This window comes from Equus przewalskii, chromosome 1 (genome assembly GCF_037783145.1).
Source record: "Equus przewalskii isolate Varuska chromosome 1, EquPr2, whole genome shotgun sequence".
NCBI classification, from domain to species: domain Eukaryota; kingdom Metazoa; phylum Chordata; class Mammalia; order Perissodactyla; family Equidae; genus Equus; species Equus przewalskii.
Window position 1 is genome coordinate 24,008,062 of NC_091831.1, and position 22,570 is coordinate 24,030,631.

Consider the following 22,570-nt stretch of genomic DNA (forward strand, 5'->3'; position numbering starts at 1 on the left):
AATGTTTGACCAAATATCTGGGCACCTTGTGGCCCAATCAAGTTGACGCATAAAATTAACCATCACAGGTGATATTAGGGGATACTTAATCAAAATATAAGTATTTACATTTATTATACTAATCAAATACTTATGTATTTAGGTGTGATAATGGTATTTTGATTAGGCTAAAAGAAAAGAAACTTTATCTTTTAGAGATACATGATATGTGAGATTTGTTTTAAAATGTTAAAAAAGGAGAGCAGGCCCAGTGGCATAGTGGTTAAGTTCGCGTGCTCCACTTCAGCAGCCTGGTGTTTGCAGGTTTGGATCCCAGGTGTGGACCCAGCACTCCTCATCAAGCCATGCTGTGGCAGCATCCCACATACAAAATAGAGAAAGATTAGCACAGATGTTAGCTCAGGGACAATCTTCCTCAAGCAAAAAGAGGAAGATTGGCAACAGATATCAGCTCAGAGCCAATCTTCCTCACCAATAAAAAAAAAATTAAAAAAGGAATAGATATTGATAATTTGTGAAGATGAGTTAAGGTGGGCACAGGGATTTATTCTACTGCTTTCTCTCATTTGTGCATATTTGAAAATTCTGATATTAGAAAGTTAGTGAGGGAAAGAAAGAAAAAGGAAAAGAAGAGAGAGAGGGAGGAAGAGAAGGAGAAAGACAGGGAGGGGTAGAAACCTCACCAATAGGCCAGTTCTACTTGGTAATTCCTCTTCTCATTTCTCAGGGCAGCCGCAGTGCAGAGGTGAGGAGTTCCATGTTTCCACTTGTGTACTTCTATATTTGAAATTCTAAAGTTTTTTTTTTTTTGAAAAAAAATTGACAAAATAATGTATGCTACTCTTTTAAAGGAAGGGAAAAAACACAGACATGTACCTCAAATATTATCTCTGATGTTAGGGATTTCTAGAACCTTTGAATGAAGGAATAACTTGTGCTTTATTTGAACCATAACACAAAATCTGAGGAAAATACAAATAGCATTTTTACAGTACTGGGTCAGCTGGGTCTTCAGCACCTAGTACTGTGGGAAAAAAATTGAAAAGGGCTGATGAAATAAATTAACTAATGCCAAACAAAGGAGTTTTATTACTTGCATGTACCAGCATGTTTAGACATTACAAAGGGCATCTGAAACCCCTAAAGCTAATTTCAGAATCGATTTTTTTTCTCTAACACAATCAGTCAAGGAAGTTCTCTTTTTCTGTTTTTGATATTTGTGAGAGGAGGCTGAAGTACAGAGGGGTCAAATTGTTCCAGATGTTACTCAAATCCCTGTACAAGGCCGAAGGAGGGCACGTGATTCCTCCCTTTTCAGTTTATGGAGAATACACACACACACACACACACACATTTTTAACTGCCCCTAAATAGGCTTCATAGAATGTGAAATCCAAATAAATCCTGACTCATGTAAAAGAAAATATCAGAAATGGTTTAATTATAATATCCTATTCAGTGGGATTTTTCATTTATGCCCTATAAAATTAAAATTTGAGTTAGAATGTGATTCATCGATGTGTCCAGGTATATAAATATTTTCAATGCAGTTATGTTTATGAATCATAAAGTCCCAGACATTACTTTCTAGGGCTCTACCTCCACGCTCAGAGGTTGCTCATATCAGTGGGGACTGCGCGATGGCATCTGACCCCAAAGGACTTTTGTTAAGTTACACATCCACTGGTTTCATCTTTCTGTTCAAACTTTTTCAAAAAAGTATCAGCAGCAGTGAGCAAGCTTTCAGAAAGAGAACCTACAATGAATACCAGCCATCAGCAGGTAGGATAAATGCCCTGCTCTCAAAAGTAAGGTGCTCACAGGTGGAGGCATGACCACCTGCATAGGACCCTAAAGTTGGGAGGAAAGGTGACAATAGTGACCCCACTGATCAGCATATTGTGCAAACTACACATTTTGCATTAGGAACAAGAAGACCCTTAGCTGGGACAGGGGCCTGAAATCATCTTCAAAGAAGGCCCCATACCATCAAGTTCTTATTTGCAGTGTCTGTAATCAATTCAAGAGTTGGCAAGAGTACAGTGTAGATGAAATTGGAAAAGAACTTTCTGCCATTCTTAATGGCACTCCAGCCCCTCACCCCAGATGTCGCTTGGCTATGTGTTGATTCAGGGGCATTTCATATGTACAGATTCAGTATTTAATGTCGTAACCACTACAATGCTGCAATTAAGCATTTGACTTTTCACTTAAAAACATTTATTTACAAAGAAATATATATATGTGTGTTCTATGTTTAAAAAGCCAATTTAGATCATCACCCCTATCCTGGCCCCCTTTCTCACACAATTCTGATCTGTTCAATATGCATGCTTCCAAACACTTTTCTTTGTGTTTGCCAGTGAATAATCATGCCAATAAAAAATATGCAAAACTAATTTGGGAAGTTATTCTTGTATGTCATCTCCTACTAAATATATTCTTCTATTTACCTTTTTCATTCAAAAATATATCTTAAATATGTTTCCAAGTCAGAATATATAGATCTGCCTTCCATCTAATTTCTTTTAATTCCATAGTATTAAACACCTAGGATTACTAGTCATCCTCTTTCATAGACATTTTGGTCATTTCCTGTTTCTCCTGTTATAAACAATGCTGCAGTTAATGTTCTCATACCATAATAATTGTTATTAAAAACATATAACAGTAATCTGGGGCTGGCCTGGTAGCATGGTGGTTAAGTTTGCGTGCTCTGCTTTGGCAGCCACGGGTCCATGGGTTTGGATCCCGGGCATGGACCTAGCACCACTCATCAAGCCACGCTGTGGCAGCATCCCACATAAAATAGAGGAAGACTGGACAGATGTTAGCTCAGCAGCAATCTTCCTCAATTTTAAATAAATAATTTAAAAGAAAGAAAAAAAACCCAAAAAGCATATAAGAATAATTAGAATCTCTTTTGGCAATTGGAGGTGTTTCTGCTAGCTTCTGGAGCAAATTCCACCCAGCCAACTGGTTACTTCTTAGACCTGAGGATCCAGGCACTGCCAAATAGCTCCCCCTTAAGGCTCAAGACACTAGCTTCCTGGTCACACACTGCCTGTGAGTCTCACACATTAGAGTTTGTATTAATTGCCGTCTTCCTTTAAAATACAAATGCCAATAGATTCTGTAAGGGAAAGCAGAGAGGAAGGGGGAGTAGGATTTCCCCCTTTAACAAGGTGAGGAAGACCATTTCGGGCAAAAGAAGCAAGAGATGACCTGGGTGAAAGGGCCACGCTGTAGTTTTCTCAAGAACAAGCCCCAGTGTCAGTGCCTGGAGGTCTACAGAATTAAGGAGCCACAGTGCACCTTCAGTCTCTCCAGGGCCACTTTGAAGCCATCCATGGGCATCTCGTGCTCAGTCAGTACAGAATGCGCATTAGCTTTAGGCTGGGCTGAAGTGCAGGGGACTCACAGTGCAAGGTCAGCTGAGACTGAGTGCCTCCAGGAATTTTGCTCCCCGGGCGCCTCACTTGCCTCTCCCTATCCCCTGCAGCAGAGCCCCTTGTGCAGTCAGGCAGTAAGGACTTGAACTGAGTGAGGTCTGCTAAGCAGTTCTCCCATGTCAGTCAAGCTTAACAAGCAAATCTCCCAGCATCGCCTTTCAGAGAGTTTAGTTGGAAGCATGCAGGTAAACCTTCCTTTTCCTTTTTTTTTTAATACCTCCCTTTATAAATGGTGATGGTTTGCTTTCACAGTCAGCTTATTACCTTGTATATATAGCAGTGTTCTCGGGTTCCCTCACTTCACCATGATGGAAACCTTCTAGCATCGGTTATTATTATGCCCAATAGAGATGCTGTTTTGAGGAGGTGCCAAAATTTGTATCAGCTTCACTGTGTATAAGCGAATGGTTGTGCAATTTTTGTTTTATTTTTTGGCTAGGACTTAGAAAAGATAGTTGGACTAAGAGCTGAAATGGGTGCCAAATGTCCCTCCAGGTGGCTGTAACTAGCAGTCCTCAGTCCTTGGTCCAGTGAAGTCAGGTTTCTAATGATCACACTGTGGACCAGTGTGTGAGCAGTGCTTGCCGTGTTCTCCACTGTTGGCTCCCGCCTCTTTTCACCCTTTGCGCTCACACCTTCCGCAAGCCATTCCAGGGAAAACAAGGAGGCTGGTACTGGGGCCTCAGCCTGTAATGGATGGAGAGTGAAATATAATGAGGGATGTTTTATTTGGTGAAAAGCAGAGTTATTTTAGAATGAGACAAATAAAGGTTTTAATCCCTCTGCCATTAACTGTTATCTTTATCAAATGGCTTCTCTTCTTTAAGCCTTAGTTTTCAAACCTATAAAACGTTGTTATTTGCTTTTGGGGTTTGCTTAAATATGATACTGTATATAAAGCATGCAGCACAATGCCTAGCAGATGGTAGTCACTTGACAAAATGCAGATGCCATCACCAATAGTCATCATCTAAAGGCTCCTCTGGAGTGAAGGAGAAAAGAGGGGGAAGACTTTATTTTATTCTGTGTCTATAATCCAAACATTTATTTGATACTTAATAGACACTGCAGTACCGAAATCTAGGACATATTTAATCTAAGGCCTTGTTTTCTCATCTGTAAAACAGAAATAATAACCTGCATAGGCTCATAAAGTAATGAAATTAGAGACCACTATACACCAAAACACATTTCTGGCCCTCGGTACCACTGAAGGCAGGAGTGCCTTTTGTTCAAATAAAATGAAATCAGTATTTATTTGTGTATTTTCTTGCATGTTAGTACTGAAATAACCCCAAATTCATTCCTCTTTGTTTCTCCATCGGTGCCTATAAATATCTCACTTTGTACACACACCAGCACTAGCCCATTTAGTTGTACTTATATATGGTTATATCTTGTTTATACTGTTTGGGATCCAGGGAACATGCTGCAAATTTTAGTTGCTAAATTAACTAGGACATCGCTTGTTTCATGTCAACCATAAAAGATTCTGTAAATATAAAATAAAGTGGGCATTGGGCTGGTTTATTCTAAGAAACCAAGATAATCTTGTCAAGGGACAGATTTCTTCTTGCTATTAAGCTAGAGATATTTCTAGATGTGTTTTAAAAAAAAAGTGTGTATAGAAATTTCTGTCTCTGGAGTTTCTTCAGAAGAACCCTTAATCCCTCCTGAAAGAATGTACAGTGCCAGCTCTTATTGTTCCTCGGGGTTAGTTTCTCAATATACAGTGGGGATGTTTACTCAAGAAGCTTAAAAATATGATTTTATAATAGCATTAATTCACTATCTATATAAGAACATGTAGTGGGTCCAGGAAGAAATACATACACATCAGTTCTCTCAAAATAGTAATCTCTGTACTGTCAACATACATTTGGAATGTTGTTAAAATGCTTTCTATAAATGTATTCCTCCCTATATCAACCACAGAAATACTTAGACCTTGGCTAACCTACCATTGTCCTGGAGTTCCTATTTCCAGGGTCCTTGGGCCTGTGGTCTTTTCCTAAGTGACACCATCCCTGTGCCTGGAGGGGATTTTGGTGTTCAGTCTGATCTCCTCAGCAACATTTTGCAATGTGCATCACGGAGAATAACTGGCCCTAAAAGGGGTGCATGTATTTAAAGCCCTCAGAAAAGAAATCACTTGCATTACTTATAGACTCAGTACTGCAGGGGCCCATGTAGCTGTTTTCTAGAAAAGTGCTGTGCAGTCTCACAGCAGACGCTCAATAGGTGTTTGTTGCTGTACAGTTGACTCTTCAGAGGACCTTTCTTAGATGTGGTTTTCCATATTTTCATGAGTTGGCATTGGGGTTGGCAAATGAAGAAGGTAAAAGTCACTGTATGTGGAAGCATATTTCCTCAGGTAGCTGCTCTTGGCCACATCAATTGTATTGGCATTAATGATCCTCATCCAGCTGGCATGGCGTACATAGACGGAAGAGAACACCAGACTCAGTCCACAGGTGCAGAACCACTACTTGTCCCCCATGTGACCTTAGGAAACTCTCACACTGTATCTCCTTTCCCTTATGTGCAAAATGGAGGGATTGTGTTGGATGGTCTTTAAGACCCCTTCAGGCACTGACATGTCTGTGACCAATTTGAAACGATTCAGTAGTAGGCTTCATTGGACTGCAGGTGCTCAAAGAAGGGAAAATTTCCTTATATAAATTAGTTGTACAATTAATTGACTCAGCTATGGATTCCATGAGCCATTTTCATGATTCTTGATATTAAATCATTCCGTTTTACATGGCCATATGTCCCATTTCATCAAGCTGGCATTCAAAATGAAGTCACATTCCATTTACTGTTCTGACTAAATGTCTTGTGCTTCCATCCTGCTAAATGCAAGAAAAGTTTTCTTCCCTCCACCTGGTCTTCTGTCTCCTGACAGCTCCCAAGGCCTGCTTACTCAATTTAGGAGAAAAGTCCTGGGAGCTATCGCCTTGAGTGGAGAAACTTGGGGAACCTGCTTAGTCAGCTGTGGAACCCCATTCTTTCTGAATGTTGGCATCATGGCTACTACATAGGATTATTGTTGAAATACAGGCACATTGACTCTAGGAAGATTTTAAGTCTTAGCCATACACGTTACCCAGAACTAGCCCCTTCTCTATCACCACGCCTTGCTCCATTTCTTGTTTTGTTAATTCAAGTGTCATTGTAACAAGGCAGTGTTCTGAAAGCAAAGGCACGTAGTACAAGCCAAGAAATTAAACAACTTCAATTCTTCTCATTGTGAACACAAGTGAGGGACACCATAGCTCAGTAACAATAGACCTGCCTTGGCTACAAGAAGACCTGGAGTTCCAGCTCTCCCTGGGTCATTCCATGTTATAACTACTTTGAAAAAAGGGAAGAGATGACCTCACAGAAAAATGTGATTTCTAAGCTGATTTTTAAAGAATAACTAGAAGATTGACAGGAGGAAAGAGCATCCCAGGCAGCTTGAGCAGCAGGCAAATGAAGGCAGGTAGACTTCAGTGTAGCCTGAGCTCAGGAAGTAGAAAGAATGGAAGGTTAAAAACTGCACTGGGGGGACCGGCCCAGTAGTGCAGCAGTTAAGTGTGCACATTCCACTTTGGCAGCCTGGGGTTCGCCGGTTCAGATCCCGGGTTCAGACATGGCACCACTTGGCAAGTCATGATGTGGTAGGCGTCCCACATGTAAAGTAGAGGAAGACAGGCACAGATGTTAGCTCAGGGCCAGTCTTCCTCAGCAAAAAAGAAGAGGATTGGCAGCAGATGTTAGCTCTGGGCTTATCTTCCTCAAAAGAAAAAAAAAAACCTGCACTGGGGGGGCCAGCCCAGTGGCATAGTGGTTAAGTTCATGTGCTCTGCTTTGGCTGTCCAGGGTTCACAGGTTTGGATCCCAGGCGTGGACCTAGCACTGCTCGTCAAGCCATGCTTTGGTGGCATCCCACATGAAACATAGGAAGACTGGCACAGATGTCAGCTCAACAACAATCTTCCTCAAGCAAAAGAGGAAGATTGGCAACAGATGTTAGCTCAGAGACAGTCTTCCTCAAGTAAAAAGAGGAAGACTGGCACAGATGTAACCTCAGGGCCAATCTTCCTCACACACACACATACACACACACACAAAAGTGCACTGGGGACAGATTGTGAATCTCTACTTTAAACCTGAACTTAACCCGTTAGATTAAGCCATAGGGAGTTTTGAATGATTTTAAGAAAGGAACTGACATTGTCTAATCTGATTTTAAGATAATCTTGGCACTAAGAGATCAGCTTCTATTTTCAGGGAACTTGATGTATAATAGCAAGTTAATATTTAATACTTCAAATACTAACTTTTTGCTACATTTGGATATTTTGATATTTATTAAGTTCTTACAATGTGCCAGATTCTATGCTAAGCCCTTCTGAATGCATTATCTCATTTAATCCTCCCAAGAACTTGATGAAAAGATTTCATATTTATCCCTATTTTACAGACAGAAAAGCCAATCATTAGAGAGAAGCTGGGTAAATTGCCCAAGTACATATAGTAAGAGCGAGCCTGAATTTAAACTCAGGCAATTTGGTTCCACAACACTAGTGTTAACTGCCAGGGAGGTGGTCTTTAATCCTGGCTGCACACTGGAATCACCAGGGGAGCTTAAAACAAACACAAAAACACACTGATGCCCAGAATGCTCAATTAAATCATAATTCCTGGGACCTAGGTCTTGGCATCCATATATTTTAAAAGTGTTGCCAAATGATTGTAAAGGGCAGACAGGGTTGCAATCTACTGCGCTAGACCATACTGTTACCTTAACAGTACACTGAATAGTCATAAACTTCTGTATTCTACCCCAAAATCACAAGGAAAAAAATACTAAATAGCAAAATCACAGAATATGAGGTCTTTCAATATTTTTTCCAGTTTTATTCTCACAAAGAAAAATGATGACCTTCATCTTTTTTAAGATTGGCAGGCAGCAGAGAAGCAAAATGAAACAAGGTAGGGGTGAAAAGGAGAAGGTGACAGAGGAGTGTCAAGACAGGAAGGAAGAGAATAGATGGAGTCAGAGTTGCTGAGCTAATAAGACACCATCTACTGATGAGCAGTCGGTAGTATCAAAGGCACATTTGCAGAATGTTTCCTTTTCAGTAATTGTACAAAGACTCCCTTGCCATTACAAAGCACTTTTCTTCTTGGCGGATTGAAGAATGCTTTCCCAACGAAATGCATCCCAGTAATATTCAGAGCTTAGGTCCAACATAATCATAAGTTGCCTTGTTATTACGGAGGTAGCTGCCCCATTTAATAACATATTAAATGCATTATTCATTTATGTAACTCAGACCCAGGGACAGCTGCTGGGATGAAAATAGAACCATTCTGTAATGCAAAAAGCAGGTGTGTGCTTACTTGAGTAAATGAACTCTGTATTTTTGCACAGTTTTCTTATAAATTTCAGGACCAAGTCTGGTGGGGCTAATGTGATACCATTTTCATCCAGGAAATAAAATGGTTTCAGAATGATTTTTAATGAGCGTTTAAAAAAATTACCACTGGTCTTCTCTGTGGCAGAATCCCAGGGGGATGGATTCGTGCTTTGGATTTGAGCAGAACTCCTGTTGCTGCAGGATTCAGGAAAGCAGGGTGTGATTGGTCAGAACAGTGACAAACAAAAGGAATATTCTCTAGCTGATGATGCCAGTGGTGATGGTGAGCCCACGCCTTTATAGCTGCTCGCCAAGACAGAGTCACAGGTGTGCTTGGATGCTAAGTGATCAAAGAGCATAAGCTGCCTTTAGTTTGATAGCGCCTTGCCTTTGAAACACACAGGGAATTTCTGATCCCAGTTAAATTCACCGGGATGCCATAATTACTGTGTGACATTGCTGGGCATTTTCTTGCTACCTTGCCAGCACTAGAGTTCCACCATTCTCCAATGCCTGCACTTTTTTGTTTTCTTCTCTCTTCTACCTGCCATTATTTTCTCTTTTAATCAACATACACTGATAAGCACCTACAATAGATTTCTTAAAATATCAGATGAGATCACGTTAAAAATGCTTAGACGTGACAAGGACCAATCAGAATAGGTAGGGATTTTAGCACAGGAGCAGCATTTTGGAGGCTGCCTGATGGTCTAGGTGTTGACTCTTTAGTTGCTGGATTGTAAGGAGAAGTGGGGACTCCAAGGATAGGGATCAGCATAGCTGGGTTGGTAGGTGAGGTGTTTGAAGGGTTTGGGGCAGTGGTAATAACCAACTGCTCTGGAGATACTTCAACCTTTAAAATGGTACAGCCATCCCAGGGTGGACCTCCTCGTTATCAGCTTTACGTGTTCAGGACACAGTGATGCCCTCAAGGAGCTTAAAGTTCACAGACACACATAGGAAGACAATCATACAAGGCACAAATGGTTCCTATCAAGTAAATCATAAAGATTTCTTTAGGAGTTTAGAGGAAGGATAATCCTACTCCATTTAAAGAGGCAGTATGGTGTAGTGATAAAGAATGGATATGTTCTAGAGACAAATTGTCTAGGGACCTAGCTGTGTGATCTTGAGAAAACTAGTTAACTTCTATGACTCTTAATTTCTTCATCTGTGTATTGGGAATAATAATACCTTTCTTATTAGAGATATTTTGAAAATAAATGAGAAAAGTCATGTTAGGAACTTAGCACAATGACTAGAATATAGTAAATACTCTCTAAATATGAACTTATTACTGTTTTACTATCTTACTATTTTACTATCATAGTCAAGGAAAAACAAGAGATAAGCTGTAAATTAAAGCATGAGTAACTTTTAGGTAGCTGCTAGAGCATGTGAGAGAACATAGAAGCAGAGAGAGCAAAAGAAAAGAAGTACTTTTAAGAGGATCGAAAAGAGAGGTTTGGCTGGGGCAGAATGAGCTTGTTGGAGAGAAAGAGTCCAGAAAAGTAGAATGAACTTAGCTTGTGGAGGGCTTTGTGCGTTAGATTATAGGATTTGCGACTTACCCTAAGGCCATTATCCTAAGAACAGGTAGGATAAATAATAATAATATTAAATAAAAATAATTGGTAATATTTCATAAGTACTTGCTAATCGTCAGGGTGGTTTTAAGTACTCTGTGTACATTAATCGTTGCAACTACCCTATGAGATGAATTAAATGTTAGTAATTGACCTTGTAGTGTCCATAGTATTCAAAGCACTATCCCACACAGTATTTAATTGGACTTTCTCAATCATGCTTTTAGGTAGTCAATCCTGAGACTCAGGAACAGAGGAAAGGACATTGGCTAGAATTGAAGGGGTTGGAAAACTATAGCATGCAGGACAAATCTGTCACACTGCTGGTTTCGTAAATAAAGTTTTATTGGAACCTAGTTGCATCCATTCTTTTATACATTATCTATGTCTACTTCCATGATACAACCAAACAGCTGAGTACTTGAGATAAAGACCAGATAACACACAAAGCTAAAACATAGACTGTCTGGCCCTTTATATAAAAATTTTGTCAACTCCTGGTCTAGAAGAGTGGAAAGACCTTGGGCTTTGATTGGTTCCAGTTTGTGTTCTACCAGTAACTCTAGGCAAGTAGACTGTGGAAATTGGTTATATGACTACATAAAATAGTTACTGTGGATCCCACAGAAAAAGATAATGAATAGATAACACTGAGCCTCAAAAGTCCTAAGGATGGGTCATCCAAAACCCACAGATTCTAATTTACTATGAATCTGATAAATTATGTAGGATAAATTTGTAACGTAATTTGTTTTTTTCTGTTAAAGCTAAAACAAGAAGAAATAAGCTAAAGAGTAGGAAGGATTTACTCAATCTGCAGACTAAAGTCTTCTTAATGTGAGGTGTCAATAGTTTAGCCAGAGTAACCCCTCATGAACTATTGAGTAGAAAGTATCAAGCGTAGCCAGCTTTGGGCACTATACCCTTATTTATGGCCATCTATGAGATATAATGTTAAATCATATAATTCATCATAATCTGTTCTTTCTCTGAATTGCAAATTCCCTTGCAAGAGATGTTACTCATTCTAACTCTAGAAGTATCTCCTAGATTATCCATTTATGTCTCTTCAACTACATTATAAATTAGTGAGGTAAAGGACTTTGTCTTCTACTGCTGTGCATTTCCCATACTTCCAAGGCAAAATGATTCAACGATTGACTAAATGAATAAAAGAGGTATATTAAAGTACTAATGATAGGTACAATGTGTTACTGTGATGATTTCTCTTTTGGGTGCTTTGTATGAATTAGCTCTAATCCTCAGAGCAACATGAAATGTAGTTATTGATAGCCCTCAGGGCTAGGCAGTAGATCCAGCTTAAAAGGTTGGGAGTGATCTGAATTATAATGAACTGGATTACAACTTGAGCTTTTCTCCATTTAGGTATAGGAAGGTGGTTTCCAATAACTGCACTGATGGAGTGAGAGAACAATACACTGCCAAACCACAGAAGTGTCCCGGGAAGGCCCCGCGGGGGCTCCGGATCGTCACTGCTGATGGAAAGTTGACAGCAGAACAAGGGCACAATGTTACTCTCATGGTACAGTTGGAAGAGGTAGGACTGACTCCTGTCTCACTTCTGTCTTCTGGGGCCAGTGAGTTTTCCAAAGAAATCATGATTTGTTTACATATCTTTTTGTTTTTGTTTACATATTTTTAAAAAGTTTTAAGTGCTTAAAATTTTTGTTTTATTCTACTCTTAGTTCCTTGGGTTTTTTTTTCTTGTTATTGTTATCAGTTCATCTTCTCAGACACATTTCTTCAATTATTTTCATTTCACTTCAAGTTGTTCTTCACGCCTACTTAATATCTCACTTCTTGGGGGTTCTGTTTGGATTTAACCTTGCCTTATTTGCTCTTTTGTAGCAAAAAGTTTTCCCAGAATATATTAATAGTATTCCTGGAGTAATTGAACACACACAAATACTCAACTAACCTAAAAGATACTACAATCACTCATCCCTTGATGACAGGGATGCATTCCGAGAAATGCATTGTTAGGCCATTTCATCATTGTGCAAACATCATAGAGTGTACTTGCACAAACCTACATGACACAGCCTAATGTACACCTAGGCTACTTGGTACTAGTCTATGGGACCACCGTCTTATATGTGGTCTGTCATTGGCAGAAACATCGTTATGGAGCACATGACTGTAATGCTATCCTCCTCTCTCAACCAGAAGTCTTAGCTTTTCTTTTCCAGTGGCAACTTGCTGGTCATACATAGGACACTAAGGCCAATATAAACATAATTGAGTATATTTTCTTTGGCAATTGAGCTTGTATTTTTGTAGCACCTCAGGGATATCCTTATAAACATCAATTATTATTTGCCAAATTATGGTTGTCTGAAATTTATGAATATTTAGATGGTGGATAACATGAAATTTATACTCTGTATTTTAGAATGTACACAGGCATTTTTGTCATTTTGTACATGAGGAAGATGGTCTATAAAGGAGAAACACTTTTATTAAATGATTTCAGTTATTAAACTGGACGGTCCTACCTTCAACCATGTTTTCTGAGTCTTTAAAATATGGTCAGCACTGTGCTAGGCCTCGTGCATACAAAGGGATTTAAAAATTAATAATGACACCAGGACTAATATATGCAATATTGACTTCCAGCTTCCTCTTCTGCTAGCCAAGTGGCTTTCAACCTTTAACATGCATAAGAATCACCTGGTGAGCATGTTAAAGCAGGGATAAAGGGACAAATATGTATGGTGACGAATAAAAACTAGACTATTGATGGTGAACGTGATGCAGTCTATACAGAGCTGACATATAACAATGTACACCTGAAACTTATGCAATGTGATAAGCCAATATGACCTCAATAAAAATAAAGAGTTTTCTGGGCCCCATCTTCAAAGATTCTGATTCAGTAGGTTGGGGCTTGGCCCAAGAAAATGTGTTGCTAACAGGGTCGTAGTTTACACGTCATACTGCAAGAGAGAAAAAAAAAAAAAAACAAGGGCAAAGTCAAGGGGGGTAGAGTTGTCTGAGAGGCTCTGGAGTATACCTTGAAGGGGAAAAGATGAAGCAGTTAGGATTGCTTTGTCAGGTTGGATCAAAACTATTAGTATTTTAATTTCTGTAGAAAAACCAGCTGTGAAATAATGAGTTTGAAACTCTGACTTGGGTAATGCTGATGCTTCTGGTCCAAGGACCATTTAGAACTACTGTTCTAATACTCCTTTCTATTATCTCCTTAATAAGTGCCTTTGGACCATGCCCAATCTTCTAAATACTGAGGTCTCCCAAAATTCTTCAGTTGGAACAAGAGAAATATAGGCCAATTTAGGCCACAGTTGCTCGCATTTCACAGAAATGAAATCTTTGGGGACTTCTGCCTGAGGCTATGACAGATTAGCTTGCAGCAAACCAAATATATATGTATAAATTTAGAGCAAGAGTGAGAGAGAGAGAAGGAGGAAGATGAGCATGAGGGAACCATGAAGAGTATTTGAGAAGCAAAAATTCTTTTCTTGAGAGATGGGAAATTCCTTGTGGTGAGTCCAGCATTTTCTGCTGTATTCCCCCTCAAGAACTTTGCCAGTTTATACATCACACCATAAGGAGGTCGGATTCAGGTTCCCAGGACAAGGCCAGACGGAAAGTGTTGGCTGAACAGATCTTGGTGGACTCACAAGGCTGGAAATATAAAAGCTGGACTTGGAGACCACCATGGCCACTGGGACTAAGGAGGTCAATTCTAAAGAGAAGGGAAGCATAAAGAGGAAGCACAATACTCTTTGCCCTTTTTCTCCTTGAGTTGACAACACTTAAGTGACACAGGCAACATGTAAAGTCGTCACTAAGAGGACAAGAAATCAAGCATAGTTTGAGAAGTAATCCTGTTTTGGGAAATAAAAATTTGAGTTCAGGGACTATGAAGGAGGAGAGCCCTGGTGAACAATACAACACAAGGTTCCTGAGACTCTTAGAAAGCTTAATCCTAGAAGTAAGGACAAACCAGAATTTGAACAGGCTCTCTAAGTGCTGAAATCCAACCTGAAATTATTTCAGTCTCTGAATAGATCAGAGTGACTTTCCCCAATTTTAAATGTCTGTCAGAATCTAAATCAAATCCTCTTTACAGGAAAATAACATAAATCAGAGGTCATACCTATTTTTAATATAAAATGTTGGGCATTTCGTTTTTTAAAAAGTTATAGATATCTCAAGAAACAGCACCAAGAGGGAGAAGAAAGCAGCATTGTCTGAGATACAGTTGATTGATCATTGAAAGAACAGTTGTCTGAGATATGATTAATACGTTCCTGAATAGGGGGCAAGGTAGCAAGTTTAACCCTATAGTAGGAATCAGTCAAAAGCAGTGATCAAACGAAAGTTGTAGAAATAAAGATATAATAACTGATATTAAGAACTTAGATGAGTTTAAAGCAGATTGAACCCAGATGAAGATGATCCAAAAGGATCAGTTAACTGGCAGAAAGGACAGTAGGAGATATAGCATTTGGAGGATAAGAGTGAAATGATAGAAAATAGAGAAAAGAATAATCAGAGACAAATGGAAAATGGTGAAAGGGAGGAACATATATATAATTAGAGTCCCAGAAGGACACTCTAATAAAAAGAAATATTGAAGGTAATTTTTCAGGCATAAAGAAAATGACCTCAGACAAAAGCACAAACATCATGGAAAAAATGAAGAGCAAAAAAGAGTGTTTATATGTGGGTAAATTGAAATTAATAACTTTCAGACAAATAATGACAATAAGCTGTTGGATTTAAAATATATCTAGAATTAAAATAAATGAAAACAAAATATATGTATGATAATAAAATATGTATGACTATAAAATATATGTAGAATTAAAATACATACATAACAATAATATAGTATGAGGAGGGAATGAAATGGAGTTAAAGTGGTTTAAGTTCCTTGAAATATCCATGAAGAGGTAAAAGGACTAATTTATATTAGACACCAGCATGTCCAGAATGTATGCTTTAATATTTAGAGTAACATCTAAAAGAATAGTAAGAGAATATTTAACTATCAAGCTATTGACAGGGGAATTGGAAGAATATTAAAAGTGCCTCATTAATCCAAAATAAGGCAAAAAAGAGACAAAAAGGAATATACTGCCTTTGAGACAAATAGAAAAAATACTGAAATGGTAAATATAAACCTAAGTATTATCAGTTATTACATAAAATAAATAGTTAGTGATTTTTGTGGCTTAAGAAGTGTGTGTCTAACTCAAGGTTGTGAAGATATCATACCACGAGTGTTTTCTTTAGCTTTCATATTTAAGTCTATGATCCATCTTGAATAAAATTGTTTCAGGCAGGGGCCAAGGTTTGTATAGTTTTTCATATGCATATCCAATTTACCCAGAAGCATTGAAAAACAATTCTTTTCACACTGAATTGCTATAAGTCTTTGTCGTAAATCAATTGACCATACACATGTGGGTCTATTTCTATATACTTTATTTTGTTACACTGGTCTAATTTTCAAACCTGTGTTAATTGCTAATTTCAAACACATTTTAATTATGCTATATTTAGAGTCAGTCTTGATTTTGAGACATAAATCCTCTAAACAAATAGAAAACCATTTATAATTTATAATACCATCAAATTATAACACATGCTTATAGACAAATATAACAACTTATTTTCAATAGGTCTACCCAGAAAACTACAACACATTGGGAAAAAATTTTGAAAAATAAATGAATGGAGAGAGACACCATGATCATGGATTGGATGATGCGATATTATGAAAAGATGCCAGTTTTCCCCATGCTGATCTTAGATTCAAGGCAATTCCAATAAAATCCCCAGCATATTTTTGTGTGTTAAAATTGACAAGATGATCATAAAACTTATATGAAAATGCAAGGGCTCAAGAATAGCAAAGATAATCTTGAAGATAACTCACAAAATTGGATGGCTTACATTACCAGATGTCAAGATTTATTATAAAACTATAGTAACTAAGAGAGTGTGGTGAGGGCATATATATATATATGTTTGTAGGAGATATCTATCTATCTATCTATCTATTATGTATATTATAGATAGATATCTCCTACATACTGACCAAGAAAGGAAATAGTGAGTCAAGAAACATAACGGTATGTGTACCTACCTTTTTGACAAATGAGACACTGCAGTACAGTAGATAAATTATAATCTTTTCAGTAAATGGTGCTGTGACATTGAATATCCACCAGGGAATACATACATCTTGACCTCTCGTGACACACAAAAATAATTCTAACAGGACTGTTATTGTAATTTTGAAAGATAAAACTAAATTGTTTAAAACAAAGCACAGAAGAGTTATCTTCATGACCTTGGGTTAGGCAAAGATATTTTTTAAACAGAAAACAAAACCTATTATGTATACAGGAGAATATAATTTAATTAGACTATTAAAATTAAGAATTTGTTTTCTTCAAAAGACACTTTAGAAATTAAAAAGGTAAGCTGTTTTTAAGAAAGAAGGTTTTTGTAATACCTTCAATAAAGGACTCATACCCAGAAAAATATCAATAAATCCTACAAAATAATAAGAAAAATTCTGGCAAACCAATAGAAAATACACAAATGACTTAAATAGACTTCTCAGAGAGGGTAACCAAATAGCCAGTAAGCATATAAAAAAATTCTCAACATCACTACTCATCAAGGGAATGCAACTTAAAACTATAATAAGATATTACTGTGCACCCATCAAAAGATTTATATTTTAAAAATCTAATAATATCAAGAGTCGTTGTTGGGGCAATTCATCTTTCATACATGCTGTCTGGAGTGTACATACATGGGTACCACCACATGGAGATCTGTTTGACATGAACCACTGCAGCTGAATATATACACACCTATGACCCAGCATTTCCACTCCTAAGTATATACTCATCAGAAATGCATACAGATAGGCACCAGAAAATATGAAAAATAATATGCATGGCAGAGTTATGATTCATAAGAACTCAAAACTGGAAACAAACATTCATCAACAGTAGAATGGAAAAATAAATTACAGTATACTTATTAAGTGGGATACCTTACAACAATGAAAAAGAAAAAATTATTGCTACCTACAAAAACTTGGATGAATCTCATATCCAATATTAAGATAAAAAAAATCAGACTGAAAAAATACATATTCTACGATTCTGTTTAATTAAACTGCAAAAATAGGCAAAGCTAATTTGTGGTGATAGAAATGAGAATAATGATTACCCTCGGAGGGGGAGTGGCAAGGGGGATTTAGGGGATACTGGACATTTTTCATTTCTTGGTGATCAATGGATGCATTCGCTTTATAAAAAATCAAGTTGTGTATTTAATGATTTGTATATGTTTCTTGATGTACATTATCCTCAACAAAAAGCCTACTTACAAATAATTTTGGAAATTCAAATAAAATATAGTGCTTTTTATTTAGGTCTTTAGAGGCAAAAAGGAAAAAGAAAGAAAACTTTCTAGGGACTTTTAGGGAAGGATTCATTTTCTGGCCCAATTCTATACCCTGTGTTTACCTGTGTGGTGAATGTGAAGGACCCTTTCCCAGAGACATAAGGAAACGGATTATGATACTCAGAAGAGCATCATCTTTTGAAGTATCAGATGTTTATGTTGGAAGAGGCTTCAGAATTCAGATTTTTGTTCCATTTCTAAGAACACAACAGAGCAAGATCTGGAACAAGAACTCACTCCTGGTCAGCTGCATCTTTGTACACCCTCCAGGGACAGAGGCCAGGCTCTCATCTGTTCGACTTTGCTTTCCATGTAACAAAGATCGTCAGGCATCTGAAACTTGGCTGAGTGATGTGGGAACAGATTGGGGAATCTGGTTCTAAGATGTGTAAATTCATGCCTTCTGGGCGCAAGAAGGGAAAAAAATGCAAGTCAGTTCATTCCACTTGAGTGGGCAAGGCTACAATAACAGGGATGAAATCTGCTGCCATCAGCTGTCAGACCTGGTCCCTTGATGCTCTTGTCTCCTAGTGCAGAGCACCAAGCTAAAAGGACCGTCACCACGTCAGGAGGCCCTGGGGACCTCTCATTTGATTGTGGGATTCTTTGCTAATGATTCACAGGCTCTCTTTACAAAAACAACATCAGTTTCTCTGCTAACTCTGGATTATATATGTAGGAGTGGGTGATGCCTATGATGAGCAATATAGAATAAAGAAAGGCAGGGTGTCTCTGAGAAGGTGGGGAGCATTGAAATTTGGCACAATGATAATAATTTGAATATCCAACATTTATTGAGACTAACTACGGTCCAGTTTGTGAGTGCTTTCATGGATCGTCTTACTTACATCTCACAGCAACCCTGTGCAAGTAGCTATTATCATCACCATTGTCATTTTATAGATGGCACAGTGGAAGCACAAAAAGGCAAAATGACTTACCTAAGATCACACAGCTACTAAGTAATAGAGCCAGAAGTCAAATCCAGGCTCTATGGTATCCTGCTTTTCTATTGGTTCTCTATGATGGAAAGAATCATTTTCTGGGAAAGAACTTCGTGTAGTTCCTAAGGCTCCCTAGAAATCCTTGGCTGGGGGCAGGTAGTAACTAAGATCAAGAATAGGCAAAATTATGTACGCCCAAGCCACTCTGGTCTATGGCTGCTGCTGTATTCTTAGACACTCGTCAATATATAAATCAAGATTTTCCTCCTGGATTTTCCAAGCATATTCATGGTTTGGGATCACTGTTGAAAATCATTTCAGCAAAGGGAGATGCTTAATCCTATCCTGGGTTTCCCCTACTTTGCAAAACTATGCCTTTACTGAATGGCTACTGAGTATCTGAAGCTGTTTTATCCATTCTAAAGAATATTGGAAAACATAGGATGGCTATGACTGCAGCCCTTGAGGAGTCTACTATCCCTGTATACTAAACTTCTCCAGAGCCTTGGATATGAATTCGGCTATAATGATTTTTTTTAGAAAAATAAATCCAAAACAAAAACCCCATGACGTGCCACTGGCAATGCATGAGGCCTCTATAGCCTCCTCAAAATCTCTGAGTCCACTTCTCATTTGAATTTGATGCTCCTAAATTTGTTTTGAATATAGTGTCTGACTCTTGCACCTATTCCTCATGCCAATTCTTCATAACAATAGAGATTTTAATGCCATGCTTCTGATGCCTCTAAAGCGGCAAGTCCCCCAGGTGCCAAAGGGGCCAGGAGGGCCTGGCTACATTCTGATGTGACACTGCAGCGTGATTAATGCAGAGGTGGGCAGAAAACTCTCCAAGTCGATATATTTTGTCATTTGGGCACCAAAGATTATGCCTCTGTGTCTCATGGTTTTACTCATGGTTCAGCTTCTCCTGTAGACTTGTCTTCTGTCTCTGGGGCTAGATTGGGCCAGTGACTGATGCAACCCACCTTTCTTTGTCCACACTTACTTGTATACAAAACCTTCATGTGGGCTCCATCTCCTATGTGTGTCAACTAAAGCATCAGAGACCTGAGGAATCAACTGCCCAACCAAGTAGTTAGACATGTGTGTTTATTTGTTCTTGAACAAATATTTTACTGGGTTCCAATTTTACATCGTGTACTTTTCATTCATGTATAGACATACTTCAGTTTGTGGAAACAGACGTTTTGGGTTAATTAGGCCCTCTGCTGTATCAAGTTTTAAATAAAAATCTAACCACATGAAATTCAAAATACTTAATATTTTGTATTCATTCAAAACAAAAAGAAAAACTAATTTACTGCATTATATTGTAATTCTTTTTTTTGGCATCCCCCAGTAAATTATAAATATTGTTAAGGTAAGAATCAGACCATGCCCGGTTGCAGCTCCAGCACCTCTATTCATGGTGCCTAACATGCTGATAGGAACTCAATAAATGTGTGTGAATTTGGATAGGCTTCCCCAAGGAGTGTAGGGATAAACCCAAACTTAAAAAGAAAAGACTCTTGAATTTCGAATATCATCAAAAACATGTTAAAGTCTTCATCTGAAATCTAAATCCCTTCCTTTATTCTGTAGTAATGTGTGTCCTAATTCTAACGTAAGAATGTCAATGAAAACCGTGATGAAATCGGGGCAAAGAACTACTTATTCATAGAAGATACTCAAAAGCTAGGTTCACTGATGCCAGCCTGTAACTTCATGTCAGTAGTGTACACGCAAGCCAGAATTGTGCAGAATTGACGCATGCAAGATATGGAATCTCTTCCTGCAAATAGCATGTAAGGCCACTCTCCACGTCTAGGTGACAAAAATGACTCCATAGCACAACTCCTTCAGAATCTCACAGCTTGGCTCATCTGTTTCTCAGAGAACCACATAATTCTGTTAAAGTTGATGAAAAGTCCCATTGTCAGGAACCCCATCCTTGCTGCTTTAAGGGTTCTCTCCAAATATACTGTAATGAAAGAACCTTCGTTAGAAGCAAGAAGGAAAAGGGGCCAGTCTTGCTTCCATCCCAGACTCGCTCATTGTGGCAGATCCAAGAGCACACACATGCTGCATGAGTGCACCTGCATGCACACACACACACACACACACACACACACACACACACACATACACACAATGCATTTCTGCATCGTTTCCTTAAGGACAAAGAACAGTTGATCCAGGGACCAACCAAGAGGTGAGGGGAGGAGCCCATGGATTTGTGTCTGAGGAGCCAAACATTTTTCAACTACACCTGAATTTTAGGAAGCTATTCACAGGTGTGCACTGAGACCTAACCATCCAATGAGAGGTGGCATCTCTCTGTCTGGCGGCTCCCTCAAGATGGATGTCCTCTGGACATCTAATAGCCCCTAATGAACCTATAGGCTTTCAACGTGATAACTCAGCTTCCCAGAGAAATCCAATGGAAGAAGCTGAAGGCACGGGATGGATGACAAAGGGCCTAATCAGTCTTAAGAACTCAACAAAACCAATTTTGGAAGCATTCATTTGAGAGGACTGCTGGGCAAAAGTAGTGTCTGCGTGTTAGGGAAGATAATTAAATCTGTTTTAAACAGCTGTAAGAATAAAGAGATGCAATTCACTGCGTAATTTAAGACTTTTAAATTAAATCTGAGGCAAGGGACTAAAATTAAAACTTTGATCTGTATCTCATTGTTTTAATACTTCAATTTACATACAAAGACTGGCGCTTAATAAGGAAAATTCATGATTATAACTTCTGTGAGATTTAACTGCAAAACGTGAAGGCTGTGTCCTCATTAGATGAATTTCAATGATCTGTAATTTCACATACGTTTAAAGACTTATAGCAGCCTGAGAGTAAGGCTGAGAGTAACCACAAGGTAATAACACTACATAATATTGCAGGATGCTGCCAGCGTCAGAGGGTAGAAAGATGACTCTTGATCAGTTTTTTCATGAGACATTCATTTGTTGAATTTATGAAAGAATTTGACCTACTTTTTCATCTGGAGAAAAATCGGGGCTTTTAGAGATGGCACAAAGAGTTAGCAGGCAGTGTTAAGCCTAGGCGGGTATCAGTCTCTAAGCAGCTCAGATCTGACTCAGAAGTCTCAACTATTTTCTTCTTCCACACAAAGGAACAGGAGCTGATTTCAATGAACCATAGAGATTTAAGAGGCTTTCTCATGTATTATTCCTTACTCCATTCAGCTTTATTCTCTTTGACTCTAGCAAGGTAATTGAGCCACTTCATTTCTTCTCCCTTGTTGTTTCAGATTAAAAAGGAAGAGAGGAAATGACGCTGGCGATGTAAGTTGTCTTTAGCCAAAGGCCTAGTGTCTGAAGTTCAGGTCGGATAGGTTTGCCACTCTTTCTAAGGCTTCACTTTCCTCTCCCCTCTATACTGGTCCACATACATTGGGGTATCGCTATTCTTTAGGGTTTCAGGGAGTAGATGTTTGCAAAGAACTTGAGTCTGCTTTGACAAGCAAAGAGAGAGAACTGGCTCATTACTGAAAGTTCCAGTTCAGTGAACATTCTGAGGGCTGGAGTCATGAAATAGTCTTCGGTTTGAGTTTTCAATCTCTCAGCCTATCTGCTTTAAGCCCTGCAACACTGAAGTCCCCTTTCATCCACATGAGTGGCCACCACCCCTGATTCAGGGCTTCACCAAACCACATGGTTCTCACCCAGGT

General features: G+C 38.5%; 1 protein-coding gene across 9 annotated transcripts in view; it reads left to right on the forward strand.

The window, feature by feature from the left end:
• The window catches only part of SORCS1 (sortilin related VPS10 domain containing receptor 1), a 476,815-nt gene that overhangs the window by 397,250 nt on the left and 56,995 nt on the right, over nt 1-22,570 (forward strand). For all 9 annotated transcript variants that reach the window (XM_070604587.1, XM_070604487.1, XM_070604417.1 and 6 more), the window contains one exon: nt 11,836-12,007. In XM_070604587.1, coding sequence (XP_070460688.1) covers nt 11,836-12,007 — 172 coding nt within the window. The remainder of the gene's footprint in view (nt 1-11,835; nt 12,008-22,570) is intronic.